The sequence below is a fragment of the Cheilinus undulatus genome, linkage group 17 (assembly GCF_018320785.1).
Source record: "Cheilinus undulatus linkage group 17, ASM1832078v1, whole genome shotgun sequence".
Taxonomy (NCBI): domain Eukaryota; kingdom Metazoa; phylum Chordata; class Actinopteri; order Labriformes; family Labridae; genus Cheilinus; species Cheilinus undulatus.
In genome coordinates this window covers 44,357,076-44,372,431 of record NC_054881.1, presented here as the reverse complement: position 1 = coordinate 44,372,431, position 15,356 = coordinate 44,357,076, and the positions used below count along the sequence as shown (strand labels likewise).

Sequence of the window (15,356 nt, the reverse complement as noted above, 5' to 3'; positions counted from 1 at the left end):
AAAAATAAAAATTCTCAAGTTAAAAAAAATTGGGTTACAAGAAAAACTTTTTTAGTTAAAAATGGCAAAGATTTACCAGGAAAAAAATCCTCAAAATTTTCAAGGTTAAAAGTTATTAATTAACAGGAAAATATTCACAACTTTCAGTTGAAAAAAAAAAGTTACAATATTTCAGGTAAAAAAAAAGGCAGACATTTATGGGAATATTTAAAATTTTCAGGTTTAAATAGTTGTAAATTTATAAAAGCCAAAACATGGATTTATTTATTTTTATTAAAAAGTCAAGTTTAACTATTTGCATGGAAGAACTTCACACCAGATGAATCAGTTCTCCTGCAGTTGAGAGGATTATAAAGTTCTACTTTTTACTGGGACACAGCATCATCATTATCTGGACTTAGACATTTCTGTCAATTGGAGCTATCTGACACAGTTTTCATTTAGCTTTCTTTTAAATTTATGACTTTAAAATGCTGGGAAAATATAACTGTCTAAACATGAATTTATAAAGCCAAAATTACATATTATTCAACTTGAATTTTTTACATTTTTGTCCTCATAAATTTATGACTTTTTAAATAAAGTAAAATTCTGAATTTTCTTTCCTGTAAATGTGTGACTTTACAAACTAAAATAAAATGGACTTTTTTTTTTATTAAAAAAATTGGGGCTTTTTCAGAGAAAATTGACAGATACTCCTGATTTCATATCTATTAGAGTAGTTCTAATACCTTATTGTTATAACTATCATGTATTGTTCTAACTATCATGAGGAGGGAAGGTTTACATTTAAAAATCATTTCCTGCTGCTCGTTCGGGGCTCGGTCGCCGTGGCTAAACAGGCCCAACGAGTTGATCCAGACATCCCTCTCCCCAGCGTTAGTTTCCAGCTCCCCCTGAGGGGGATCCTGTGGAGTTACCAAGATAAGGGGGAATTCACTTTGACTTTGTTGATTGTTTTGTTTGTTGTGAGTGAACCAAAATAAATCTCATTCATTCATACATACATAATCCTCCAGCCATTTCTGGGACTGTCCTGTGCCTGGAAGACCTCCTCAGGGAGTCAACCAGGAGGCATCCTAATTCCTGAACCTCCTAAAGTGGCTCCTGTGAATGTGAAAGGAGTGACAGCAGCTCTCCTCTAAGCTCCCTCTGGATGGCTGAGCTCCTCATCCTATCTCTCCTTCCTAAGAAATACAGCAGTCTTTAATTTCAAGAAAATTTTATTTGGGGTTAAGACCATCAAACTTCCAGAGAAGCGCTTGATTTCATTGACTTGCATGGATAAACATTTGAGTTAAAGTTGCAGAAGAGTGAACACTGAGGACACTTGATGGGCTCATCACTGCAGGAATAAAAAGATAAATGTTACGACACTTGAGGTCAAAGTCAAAAAAACAAGAGTTTCTCTGTCTTTAACTCCAGATAAGAGAGTTCAAGGTTGAGCTGCTGGAATCTGACACCTTTAAAGCTTTAACGTCCAGTCTACTTTACAGCGTATTTAATGATCAGCTGTAGAACATCCCTTTGCTCTTCCTGACTGAACTCACAGACTGGAGCTGCTCTCTCAGTCTGTCCTCCCAGTCTTTGCACCAGTTTGGGCTCCGCTCCAGCTTCTGGTAACGAGTCGCCATCTTGTCCAACGCCAGCACCGCCTCAGGTAAGTCAAAGGTCAGCCCAGCCCTCTGCACTGCTGCCTCAAACTTGGCTGGAGATGCTGTTGCAATGTAACACCTGTGATAAGAGATGTGGAGATAACTTAGTCGGACCTTTGCCACAGTAAGTCCATGTGTGACGCAGGCTTACAGTTGAAACCAGAAGTTTACATACACTATATAAAAAGGCACATAAACTTTTTTTCTCACCGTCTAACATTAAATCAGATTAAACTTTTCCTGTTTTTGGTCAATTAGGATTAACAAAATTATTTCTATTTGCTAAATGCCAGAATAATGAGAAAATGATTTTTTTAGACAATTTTTATGACTTTCTTCAAAGTCAGAAGTTTACATACACTAAGATTACTATGCCTTTAAACAATTTGGGAAAGCCCAGATGATGATGTCATGTCTTTGGAAGCCTCTGATAGGTTTATTGACAACATTTGAGTTAATTAGAGGCACACCTGTGGATGTATTTTAAGGCACACCTGAAACACACTGCTTCTTTGTGTAACATCATGGGAAAATCAAAAGAAATCAGCCAAGATATCAGGAAGAGAATTGTGGACTTGCACAAGTCTGGTTCATCCTTGGGTGCAATTTCCAGATGCCTGAAGGTGCCACGTTCATCTGTTCAAACAATTATACGCAAGTATAAACACCATGGGAATGTCCAGCCATCATACCGCTCAGGAAGGAGACGGGTTCTGTGTCCCAGAGATGAACGTGCTTTGGTCTGAAAAGTGCATCTCAACCCAAGAACAAAAGCTAAAGACCTTGTGAAGATGCTGCTGAAGCTGATAAGAGTGTGTCATTATCAACAGTCAAACGAGTCCTGTACCCACATGGGCTGAAAGGCCACTCTCCCAGGAAGAAGCCATTACTCCAAAAGAAACATAAAAAGCCAGATTACAGTTTGCAAATGCACACAGGGACAAAGACCTTCATTTTTGGAGACATGTTCTGTGGTCTGACGAATCTAAAATTGAACTTTTTGGCCATAATGACCATCGTTACATTTGGAGAAAAAAGGGGGAAGCTTGCAAGCCTGAGAACACCATCCCAACTGTGAAACATGGGGGTGGCAGCATCATGTTGTGGGGTTGTTTTGCTGCAGGAGGGACTGGTGCACTTCACAAAATAGATGGCATCATGAGGAAAGAACATTATGTGGAAATACTGAAGCAACATCTCAAGACATCAGCCAGGAAGTTAAAGCTTGGGCGCAAATGGGTTTTCCAAATGGACAATGACCCTAAGCATACTGCCAAACTGGTTACAAAGTGGCTTAAGGATAACAAAGTCAATGTTTTGGAGTGGCCATCACAAAGCCCTGATCTCAATCCCACTGAAAATTTATGGGCAGAGCTGAAAAGGCATGTGTGAGCAAGGCGGCCTACAAACTTGGCTCAGTTACATCAGTTCTGCCAGGAGGAATGGGCCAAAATTCCTGCAAACTATTGTGAGGAGCTTGTGGAAGCATATCCAAAACGTTTGACCCAAGTCATACAGTTTAAAGGCAATGCTACCAAATACTAATGAAATGTATATAAACTTCTGACTCTCAAGAGAATAATAAAAAATGGTCTAAAAAATGATCTCTCTCATTATTCTGGCATTTAGCAGATAAAAATAATTTTGGTAATCCTAATTGACCAAAAACAGGAAAAGTTTAATCTGATTTAATGTTAGAACATGAGAAAAAAAAAGTTTATGTGCCTTTTTATATAGTGTATGTAAACGTCTGGTTTCAACTGTATGTCTGACCCTCAACCCCAGTCATCAGCTTTGGGAGCTAACTGAAAGAACCAGATCAGGGATAGGAGTGGCTGAAAAAGAAGGAAGTCTGGGCTCAGCCTTGGAGACAGGGCGATGAGCTTGGACATCTGCAAGGATCTCAGAGTAGAGCCACTACTCCCTCTCACTGAGAGGAGTCAGTTAAGATGGCATCTGATCAGGATGCCTCCTGGTCGCCTCCCTGTGGAGGATTTCTGGGGAGAGACCTTAGGATAGACCCTGAGCTTGAGGAGTGAGATTTTAAATCCCATCTAGCTATTCTTCAGGAGAAGACGGAAAACACTACTGGGACTGATTTTAGAAAGTTGTAACAATACAAGAATAAAATAGCAGTTTTTGGGATAAGAAAAAAAATGAAAATTAATTTCAAGTTTAAAAAGTCAAGAATTTAAAAGAAAAACCTCAAATCTTTTGAGCTAAAAAAATGTAAAAAAATATTTTAAAAAATGGGAAAAAGACCTAAATTTACAAGAAAAAACGTGCAACTTTTGAGTTTAAAAAATTGTAAATCTATGAGAAAAAACTACCAATTTTCATGTTTAAAAAGTCATAAAGTTAGGAGAAAAAATTGAACAATTTAATTGGTTTAAAAAAATCCTAAATTTACAGGAAAAAAAACTGCAGTTTTTGGAGTTCATAAAATCATGAATGTATAAGAAAAATAGCAATTTTTGAGTAAAAAAAAGAGTTGTGAACTTAAAAGAAAAAACTTGCTGGTTTTGAGTTTTAAAAGTCAATTATGAGGAAAATTAGCAATGTTTAAGTTTTAAAAAGTCGTAAATTCACTGGAAAAAAAGCAGTTCTTAGAGTTCATAAAGTCATGAATTTAAGAGGAAAAATAGCAATTTTTGATTTTAAAAAGTTGTGAATTTACAAGAATAAAACAGCAGTTTCTGAGATTAGAAAAAAATTCAAATGTATTTGAAAGTTTAAAAGAAAAAACTTACAACTTTTGAGTTAAGAAATAGTAAATTAACTCATTAAATGCCATTGACATATATATACGTCAAAGCGTTTTTGGCGGCTGGCACAAGGGGGCGCTCTCACGCTCCCTGTGAGTAATTTGGGGGCTTCTGGGATACGTAGTCGGAACACGGAAGACGGCAGATCAAAGAAACTGAGATCAAAGCATGAAGTGGAGACGCAGGGATGGAGGTAATCTAAGCTAAAAGTTCTAAAATATTCAGTATCGGCACAAAATGCCCCCAGAAAACTGAGGGATCAAGTGGCCAGTTTCGCTGGCAGACACTGGAAGAAACTTTAAACTTTTGCGTGAGAAATCAGTAACTCACTGAAACCGACAGCGAGTCCACCATCAGCGCTTTCATTCATCTGCCTCGGCTGGCCGAGAGGCTAAAGAACGCCGCCAGGTCTCCTCCGTGTGTCGGCATCAACTGGCCAGCTGGATGCACACAGCGACGACACTTCAGAGACGGACTTATCCGACCCAGACTCTGAGGAATGGCTGCCGAGTGAGCGGAGCGGATGGAGGTAAGTTAACGTCAGGAACCCACTGATTATTCAGATAGATTTATCAATGAAACCATCACTCATGCTCTTGTGATTTCAGAAGCAGACTGGAGAGAAGAGCAAGCCCCATGCAATTCTGCAACTTCATCTGTTGGCAGAAAAGAGGTAAGAACAAAAAAAATCTATATTATAGATTATATATAATATATATAACATATTATAGATTATATTACCTCTATCATTTACAGGTAGTGCCAGGGGACACGCAAGCAGGAGAGGATGTGGGCGTATAGGGGGGTCCCGTGGAGGTCGTCCAGTTGTATTGTGCTGCATTTTGTGTTTATTTTTATTTATTTTACAATAAAATCACATTTGTAATACAATTTTCAGATGTCTTTTATGTCATTGGAGGCAAAATTATAACATTCAAATCATTGTTTTGCTTGACAGACTCTCTTTCACGAAAAATGCATTTTTCTCAGCTTCCTAGGAAAAAAGTGGTCTTTTTGGTGAAACTAGCCTCTATTCAACTTCAGATAAATCAAGAAGGGAACAAGGTGCAGACAAACGTTTTTTTTTCCATGATGAAATAGAGAGTTTCTTCTTTCATTTGAGCTATTCTGTGTTTTCAGAGTCATAGTACAAAATAATCTGTGGCTCTTGAAAGGTGACTAAAATGGCCAAAAATGCTGGCACAAGCCACTTTCCATTTTATAAAAGGGCTGGCACTCAATGAGTTAATAAGAAAAACTACTAAATTTAAAAAATAAAAATTTTTAGTTTAAAAAGTTGTAAATTTACCAGAAAAAACAAGTACTTCTGTGATTAAAAAAATGAAAATTTGTAATAAAACAATAGATATTTTTAAGTTTAAAAAGTCTTAAATTTACAAGAAAAAACTTGCAACTTTTAAGTTTAAAAATCTGTAAGTCCTAAAAGTCCTGAATTTGTTGTTATAAAGTTGATAAAGTCATGAATGTATATGAAAAACAGCAGTTTTGAGTTAAAAAAGGAGTTGTGAACTTTCAAGAAAAAACTGCAGTTTTTGAATCTTAAAGAACTGAAATTTGGGGGGAAAATCTAACAGTTTTCATGTTAATTACTCTTAAATTCACAAGAAGAAACTAGCAATTTTTCAAGTAAAAAAAGTTGACAGTCTGAGATAAAAACTGCACTTTTCAAGTTAAAAAATAGTAAATGTATGAGGAAAGACGTGCAGATTCTGAGCTAAAAATAATCATAAAACAAAGAAATAAATATAATAAATCAACTATTTTTTTTATTTTTTAATTTATGAGAAAAACACCATTTTCAAGTTTTAATCACTGTACATTTATGGGAAAAAAAATTCTTTCAAATTGAAAGGAGTCAGTTAAGGAGGCCCGGGATGATCAGGATGCTTGGAGCCTGCGAACTACTAAAACCACACTGCTAAAGACGACCCCGTCCCGTCCCTACCTGTTGATTTTTGGGTTGTGAGAACAGTTGTAGTGATGCCAGACAGCCACAGCGGTGTGAGGACACAGAACATACTGGTTGTCTTCCCAGCACCTCCTCATGGTGTCCAGGATCCCAGCGTCATTCACCGAGCCGGTGGATAAAACCTGAGACAACTAAAGAACAGATGTGCAAAGCACACTGAGTCTACATTTATATGAAATGTGCTATATAAATACAGTTGAATTGAATTGAGTTGAAAACAGACGGACCGATTATATGAATATTAAAGCAGGATTGTTGGCGTTTAACTGAACTAGAATATGGAGTGAAATGAGCTGATGGATGCTGTAAATGCTGTTTAATCAGTACCAGTTTGTGTTGGTCAGCAGGCAGAGAGTGTCGGTGTGTTTGCTGAAACTCCTCCATCATCTTCTTCACTACGGCTCCGTCTTTACCCAGCAGCACCCAGAACACTCGCTCCATGTTGTACGGGTCCTACGGGGCACAAAGCAGGTCCATAAACCTTACCAATCAACATTATAACAGTGGCCTTATACATGCTAGGGATGTCACAATTTCAGAACTTTAAACTTTGATATGATTTCAGTGAAGACACTGATATTGGTGATAAAGTTTGACTGCAGATTTAGCAGGTTTCTTCTCATCCTGTGTCTTATAAAGTAGATTATTTTTTGACATTACAGTGCTGTACATATGGAGACTGTCATTTCTAAACATGTGGTATTGAGAAATATTAGGTATTGGTTTTTTACAGCCTTGAAATGTAGAGCCACAACTCTTCAGTGATCTGAGGGCTGGTATTTTTATAGAGCTGTATATTTGGTGATTGTTTTTACCTGGATGTCTATAGCAGGAGCCAGAGTCTGAGTGACGTTCGCCGCCATTGAAAAATCTCCGCTGGTTACCGTCCGGTGCACAATGTCGTTTGAGTTAACCATGGCAACCAGCTTCAAGGGCAACCCCATCTGTTTCACCAGAAAACCACCTACAACACAAAAAGACGGAAAGAGAGCGACTCAGAGCAGAGACGCCACAGTCTGAGTTGAAATAACTTCACTGAAGAGGAAACCCACCTGCGATGTTCCCCGCCCCTCCTGTTGGAACCACCACCTCCAGCTCTGGCAGATCTCCTTCATTCTCCGCCTCCTGCACGCCGCTGAGCTGCAGGTAGGCGTAGATGAAGTGAGCGAGCTGGACCATGACTCTGGACCAGTTCACCGAGTTCAGACTCATGAGGCGGTGAGACTTTACCAGATCCTGATCGGCAAAGAGACGGCGCAGAGGCTGGTCGATGTCGTCTGAGCTGCCGTCGGCTGCAGACGTGAAATACTGAATAAAACTTCACGGTTTGACACCAGCCTTTAGCGCTTTAGTGAATGAGCTCTACCTGCAAACACATGGACATTATCCTCCAGACAGGTGATCATGTGTTTCTCCTGGACCGGGGTGATTCGTCCTCGAGGATAAACCACGACCACGTCTAACCCCCTCAGACCTTTAGAGCTCTGGATGGCCGAGCCGCCAGTGTCTCCTGACGTACCTTGAGAGGAAATATCCTACAGTAATTACATTTACCAGTCATAAATCCTCCAGACTTTGGTGACTACAAACGGTCTCGCAGTCACAGAACCCAAAAAGGTGAGAAAACTCCAGACACTGAACGCTAAAAGAAGCCCAGAGCTAACTTCAGCTTCAACCTTTCCTGATGTCAGAGTCAGACCCAATGAGTAAAGTCACAGATTTATTACTCCAGATGTTTGCTCTTACCCACGACAACGGTGGCTCTGCGGTTCTCCTTCTGGAGGAAGTAGTTGATGAAGCGAACGGTGCAGGTCATGGCCAGGTCTTTAAAAGCCAGCGTCTCTCCATGGAAGAGCTCCAGGACCGACAGACCGTCCTTTAACCGGGCGATCCGGACCACTTCGGGCACCGAGAAACCCGACAGAGCGTCAGTCACCAGGACTGAGAGCGAGAACAGAGGATGAAGAGTTATTCTGTTAAAGTTTGGAGCTTTACTGAGGTTGTGGGTGTACTGTTGACATTTTTTCTTTAAATCTGAAAGAACAGGTTGTAAATTTCCGATCTCACCCTGCAGGTCGTCTCTGGGGATCAGCTCGGGGGGAACGAACAGAGAAGCAACCTCCACCACGAGCTGGGTGTAGCTCAGCCCCCTCCACCCCCTGAGGGTCTGCGGGCTGAGCACTGGTATGCTCTCTGGCATGAACATCCCCCCATCCGGAGCGAAACCTGAAAACAGAACATCCCGGAAGTCCCATCCACAGACCCCGCCCCGAGTGCTGCAGTACTTCATCAGACAGACCTGAAACAGACGAAAGAGGAGCGTTGGGCATGGATGTGCTTCGTCTTCTCTAGAGACACACTGACTCTGAAAATACTGATGATACTGATGTTTAAAGTCAGATTTCTGCCGATACACGACTCAGTATTCCTTTTGGGAAAAGACTCCAAAAATGAGTGATCGTGGTCAAAACAGATCAGAGGTTGTACACCTTATGACTTCTGCTCAGGTCACCCTGACCCTGATAAACCCAGAGAGACCCTGGGTTTATCAGGGTCCCTTCTCTGGGTTTATCAGGGTCCAGTCTCTGGGTTTATCAGGGTCCCTTCTCTGGGTTTATCAGGGTCCCTTCTCTGGGTTTATCAGGGTCCCTTCTCTGGGTTTATCAGGGCCCAGTCTCTGGGTTTATCAGGGCCCAGTCTCTGGGTTTATCAGGGTCAGGGTGACCTGAGCAGAAGTCATAAGGTGTCCCGGAGACTGGACCCTGATGAACCCAGAGACTGGACCCTGATAAACCCAGAGAATGGACCCTGATAAACACAGAGACTGGGCCCTGATAAACCCAGAGACTGGACCCTGATAAACCCAGAGAGTGGGCCCTGATAAACCCAGAGACTGGACCCTGATAAACCCAGAGAGTGGGCCCTGATAAACCCAGAGACTGGACCCTGATAAACCCAGAGAATGGACCCTGATAAACCCAGAGACTGGACCCTGATAAACCCAGAGACTGGGCCCTGATAAACCCAGAGACTGGACCCTGATAAACCCAGAGACTGGGCCCTGATAAACCCAGAGACTGGGCCCTGATAAACCCAGAGACTGGACCCTGATAAACCCAGAGAGTGGGCCCTGATAAACCCAGAGACTGGACCCTGATAAACCCAGAGAATGGACCCTGATAAACCCAGAGACTGGGCCCTGATAAACCCAGAGACTGGACCCTGATAAACTCAGAGAGTGGACCCTGATAAACCCAGAGAATGGACCCTGATAAACCCAGAGAATGGACCCTGATGAACCCAGAGAATGGCCCCTGATAAACCCAGAGACTGGACCCTGATAAACCCAGAGAATGGACCCTGATAAACCCAGAGACTGGACCCTGATAAACTCAGAGAGTGGACCCTGATAAACCCAGAGACTGGACCCTGATAAACCCAGAGAATGGACCCTGATGAACCCAGAGAATGGCCCCTGATAAACCCAGAGACTGGACCCTGATAAACCCAGAGAATGGACCCTGATAAACCCAGAGACTGGGCCCTGATAAACCCAGAGACTGGACCCTGATAAACCCAGAGACTGGACCCTGATAAACCCAGAGACTGGACCCTGATAAACCCAGAGACTGGGCCCTGATAAACCCAGAGACTGGGCCCTGATAAACCCAGAGACTGGGCCCTGATAAACCCAGAGAGTGGACCCTGATAAACCCAGAGACTGGACCCTGATAAACCCAGAGACTGGGCCCTGATAAACCCAGAGACTGGACCCTGATAAACCCAGAGACTGGACCCTGATAAACCCAGAGAATGGACCCTGATAAACCCAGAGAATGGACCCTGATAAACCCAGAGACTGGACCCTGATAAACCCAGAGACTGGGCCCTGATAAACCCAGAGACTGGACCCTGATAAACCCAGAGAGTGGGCCCTGATAAACCCAGAGAATGGACCCTGATAAACCCAGAGACTGGACCCTGATAAACCCAGAGACTGGACCCTGATAAACCCAGAGAATGGACCCTGATAAACCCAGAGAGTGGACCCTGATAAACCCAGAGACTGGGCCCTGATAAACCCAGAGACTGGGCCCTGATAAACCCAGAGACTGGACCCTGATAAACCCAGAGAATGGACCCTGATAAACCCAGAGACTGGACCCTGATAAACCCAGAGAATGGACCCTGATAAACCCAGAGAATGGACCCTGATAAACCCAGAGACTGGACCCTGATAAACCCAGAGACTGGGCCCTGATAAACCCAGAGACTGGACCCTGATAAACCCAGAGAATGGACCCTGATGAACCCAGAGACTGGACCCTGATGAACCCAGAGACTGGACCCTGATAAACCCAGAGAATGGACCCTGATAAACCCAGAGAATGGACCCTGATAAACCCAGAGACTGGGCCCTGATGAACCCAGAGACTGGACCCTGATGAACCCAGAGACTGGACCCTGATGAACCCAGAGACTGGACCCTGATAAACCCAGAGACTGGACCCTGATAAACCCAGAGACTGGACCCTGATAAACCCAGAGACTGGACCCTGATAAACCCAGAGACTGGGCCCTGATAAACCCAGAGACTGGACCCTGATAAACCCAGAGACTGGACCCTGATAAACCCAGAGACTGGACCCTGATAAACCCAGAGACTGGACCCTGATAAACCCAGAGACTGGACCCTGATAAACCCAGAGAATGGACCCTGATAAACCCAGAGACTGGGCCCTGATAAACCCAGAGACTGGGCCCTGATAAACCCAGAGACTGGGCCCTGATAAACCCAGAGACTGGACCCTGATAAACCCAGAGACTGGGCCCTGATAAACCCAGAGACTGGACCCTGATAAACCCAGAGACTGGGCCCTGATAAACCCAGAGACTGGGCCCTGATAAACCCAGAGACTGGACCCTGATAAACCCAGAGACTGGACCCTGATAAACCCAGAGACTGGGCCCTGATAAACCCAGAGACTGGACCCTGATAAACCCAGAGAGTGGGCCCTGATAAACCCAGAGACTGGACCCTGATAAACCCAGAGAGTGGGCCCTGATAAACCCAGAGACTGGGCCCTGATAAACCCAGAGACTGGACCCTGATAAACCCAGAGACTGGGCCCTGATAAACCCAGAGACTGGACCCTGATAAACCCAGAGACTGGACCCTGATAAACCCAGAGACTGGACCCTGATAAACCCAGAGAATGGACCCTGATAAACCCAGAGAATGGACCCTGATAAACCCAGAGACTGGACCCTGATAAACCCAGAGAATGGACCCTGATAAACCCAGAGAATGGACCCTGATAAACCCAGAGACTGGACCCTGATAAACCCAGAGAGTGGGCCCTGATAAACCCAGAGACTGGACCCTGATAAACCCAGAGACTGGACCCTGATAAACCCAGAGACTGGGCCCTGATAAACCCAGAGACTGGGCCCTGATAAACCCAGAGACTGGGCCCTGATAAACCCAGAGACTGGACCCTGATAAACCCAGAGACTGGGCCCTGATAAACCCAGAGAATGGACCCTGATAAACCCAGAGACTGGGCCCTGATAAACCCAGAGACTGGGCCCTGATAAACCCAGAGACTGGGCCCTGATAAACCCAGAGACTGGACCCTGATAAACCCAGAGAATGGACCCTGATAAACCCAGAGACTGGACCCTGATAAACCCAGAGACTGGACCCTGATAAACCCAGAGACTGGACCCTGATAAACCCAGAGACTGGGCCCTGATAAACCCAGAGACTGGGCCCTGATAAACCCAGAGACTGGACCCTGATAAACCCAGAGACTGGACCCTGATAAACCCAGAGACTGGACCCTGATAAACCCAGAGAATGGACCCTGATAAACCCAGAGAATGGACCCTGATAAACCCAGAGACTGGGCCCTGATAAACCCAGAGACTGGACCCTGATAAACCCAGAGAGTGGGCCCTGATAAACCCAGAGACTGGACCCTTCCCATCTGTGATTTACTGACATATTAATGTGTTTTTGCCTAGTATCACTGGCGCTAGCGTCCATGCTAACAGTAATGTCTGTTTGGAGCTGAAAAGTCACTGTTTCTGCCCATTTAAAAAAAAACAACCATATTTTTTCCACCTTGATCCAATTTTAGCCACTTTTTAACCACTTTTTTACCATTTTCCCACCCATCTTTTGTCCCTCTTTGCCTTTCTTGGTCTATTTTTGTCACCTTTTAGAGACCCTGTAAAAACATGAACCAATAAACAAAACATGCAGAACTAGAACTTTGCAATGAAACATGAACTTTATAGAACGGTACAAGAGAACAAGACTGAATTCCTTTGCACAAAATGACCCAGAAGTCCCTGCTCCAGGTGACTGCTTCCTTCCACAGTATTGTCATGTTAGAGGGGCGGGGTCATTCTCTACTGTGGGCTCATGACATTGTGACCTCACATATTGGCCCCGCCCACATGAAACCAAGCCAGGAAAGAGATAAAATGGCCTAAATCCAGAATTCAGTCTCATGTAGATCTCAGAGTTTTCACATGTTTACAGAAACCAGATCCCAACATTTCTAGAGTGTTCAGACATAAACTTTGGATTTCACTTTACAGGGTCTTTAAACAATTTTTATAACTGTTTCTGCCCATTTTTGCCTATCTTGACCCATTTTTGCAGCTTTCAGAATATTGTAGCTACTTTTTAACTGCTTTTCATCACTGTTTCTGCCCATTTTTCTCATTGTTGCTTTCTTAGCCCATTTTTGCCACTTTTAAACCACTTGGCTTTCATAGGGTGGTTATTATTAAGGTCATATGTATAAAATTTGGTCATCACAGCTTCACTTCACAACGGATCATGATTTTCCTGACCTCCATGGGCCCCCCATCAGGTTGGGCCCCAGAAAGCTCTCCCCTTTACCCCCTCCTTATGGTCAACCTTGGCTGCGCCTGATTAAAACCCCTCCTCTCTAAATCAGCAGCATTGAAGCTACACACCAGATAAAAGCTGCTGGCAGCTGTTTATTCCACGTTACTGTCTGTTGCCCTGATGTCTGTGAACAGAACTATGATCACTGATTCTGATGTTTAACAAGCATCTTTATGTTAAAACTGATGATCTTTCATTCAGCCTGAATCCTCTGCTTCCCTCTGTTTTTTTCACCATTAATTGGCTGCTTTTATAAGAATCACACTTTTTAAATAAGGTCTCCAAAGCCCCGATAACCAGAAACATGTGTTTCACAGGAATGAAACAACAGAACAGCTGCATCCAGCTGTCAAATCTGCCTTTTACTGTCACCCTGGATTCAAAAAGCTCTAAAACAGACAGTAACTATTCTTCTATGTCAGAGCATGACCAACACTTACCCCGGTGGAGTAAAACCTCCTGAACTTCTCTCTTTAGTTTCTCTCAGACTCAACTCAGCCTCGACGTTTTACCTCTACGCTACAAAGATAAATGTTGACACGCTGCTGATCGCCTCAAGGAAGATAAAACCTGAACTTTGGAACAACCAGGCAGTCCAGTTCAGGACCCAGACTCTTCTCCCGGTTGTGATGGATGTCTCCAAAATGCTCCTTTTATACCCAGCCATGCTACTGACTTGTTGTCAATTAACCTAATTAGTTGTAAAATGCTCCTCCAGCTGTTTTTCAGTAGTGCCACTTACTCGCTCCGTCCCTACTTTTTTGAGATGTGTTGCTGCCATCGATTTCATAATGAGCTAATATTTTTCATGAAAGGGTAAAATGTCGGTCTGAGCATGTGAAATGTTGTTAGTGTTCTTTAGTGTATAAAATGTGGGTTTATCAGATTTTAAAATCTTGTTTTTATTTACATTTCAACAGCGTCCCAGCTTTTTTGGAGTCGAGCCTGTAGATTCTCAGAGGGGGACACAGCGCTCATGCTGCTAACGTCAGCTAGCCTCAGGGAGGGTCCTGTAAGAAAAGAAACACATGGGGACAGCACAGTGTGCTGACCCTGAACGCATCATAACGTTGCTTCCACCTTCACCAGGTGCAGGGAATCTTTCCCATGATGCCCTTCAGCGTCATGTTTAGGTTGAGAGCCCCCTTGTGGTGGAATTCACTCCCTGTTCAACTGAAAGTATCAGTGTTGGTGGAGGGAGCCAGGGCCCTCTTACTAGAGATCCTGGGACACCCTCGCTGCGGGGCAGACATGAATGCCTCAGCAGCTCTGGGGTTACTGATCTGTGGTACCCAGTAAACCATGCTAGCTGGGCTAACGTCCTGCTTTCTCCCGCTTCCAGAGACTGAAGCTCCTTTTTCTCCACTCAGAGGCTCTCCGGAGGATCTCTGCCTCTGAGAAAGTTCAGTCTTTGTTACCTGAACTGTTGGACGCCGACCAGCGGATCGAAAAACGCTGTTTCTCCTGCTAGCTTACCTCTGATGACGCGGTGACCACAGAGCAGCGGGAACACGCCCATTGGCTCAGCCTGCTGCGTTCAGGTACATCGGGACAAATGGGACTTACAAAAGTGGAAGTGTTGATGAGTTCTTTCTTCACAAGAATTTAGCAAAATTTTGTTACATGTGAAGATTTTATTTTCTTTTGATACAGAATTTTAAAAATAATATTAATTATAAAGCAACGCATGATTAGAACCAGGACCAGGATCAGGACCAGGATCAGGATCAGGATCGAGTTTTATTGCCAAGGAAATTTTCACAAACGAGGAATTTGACTTGGTGTTTGATTCAGAAAGAAAACATGAGAGGAAAAATGACAATACTTAGAGAAAAATAAGAATAATAGTATTTGAATAGTCATAATGTGGGCTCTAAATGTAGTCACAGCATCTTAAACCCCATTTTTGACTTTATCTAAATTTCAGCCTTTTATTTATTCTTTACTTCCTCATGAAATTTTCTTTTGATTACATTTACCATGATATATTCATTAAATCCCCCAAAGAGACTTAGTTTTAC

At 43.2% G+C, this 15,356-nt stretch overlaps 2 protein-coding genes across 4 annotated transcripts in view; one reads left to right on the top strand and one right to left on the bottom strand.

The window, feature by feature from the left end:
- Positions 1-1,233: 1,233 nt before the first annotated feature.
- On the bottom strand, positions 1,234-14,861 carry thnsl2 (threonine synthase-like 2). 3 transcript variants are annotated; one of them, XM_041811810.1, is made up of 9 exons: positions 14,812-14,861; positions 8,478-8,709; positions 8,157-8,351; positions 7,777-7,929; positions 7,463-7,702; positions 7,226-7,374; positions 6,738-6,863; positions 6,387-6,541; positions 1,234-1,734 (listed from the first exon to the last, which is right to left on the bottom strand). In XM_041811810.1, exons 2-9 carry the CDS (start codon positions 8,698-8,700, stop codon positions 1,509-1,511), a joined length of 1,467 nt encoding a protein of 488 aa, XP_041667744.1. In that variant the 5' UTR covers positions 8,701-8,709; positions 14,812-14,861; the 3' UTR covers positions 1,234-1,508. The 3 variants fall into 3 exon arrangements, with proteins under 3 accessions (XP_041667744.1, XP_041667743.1, XP_041667742.1); XM_041811809.1 differs by having other exon boundaries at positions 14,246-14,820; XM_041811808.1 differs by lacking the exon at positions 14,812-14,861 and adding an exon at positions 13,776-13,947.
- Positions 14,775-15,356, top strand: part of LOC121525692 (ras-specific guanine nucleotide-releasing factor RalGPS1-like) — a 129,325-nt gene continuing 128,743 nt past the window's right edge. The window contains exon 1 of the mRNA XM_041811802.1: positions 14,775-14,876. The gene's annotated coding sequence lies outside the window, so the exon portion shown is untranslated. The remainder of the gene's footprint in view (positions 14,877-15,356) is intronic.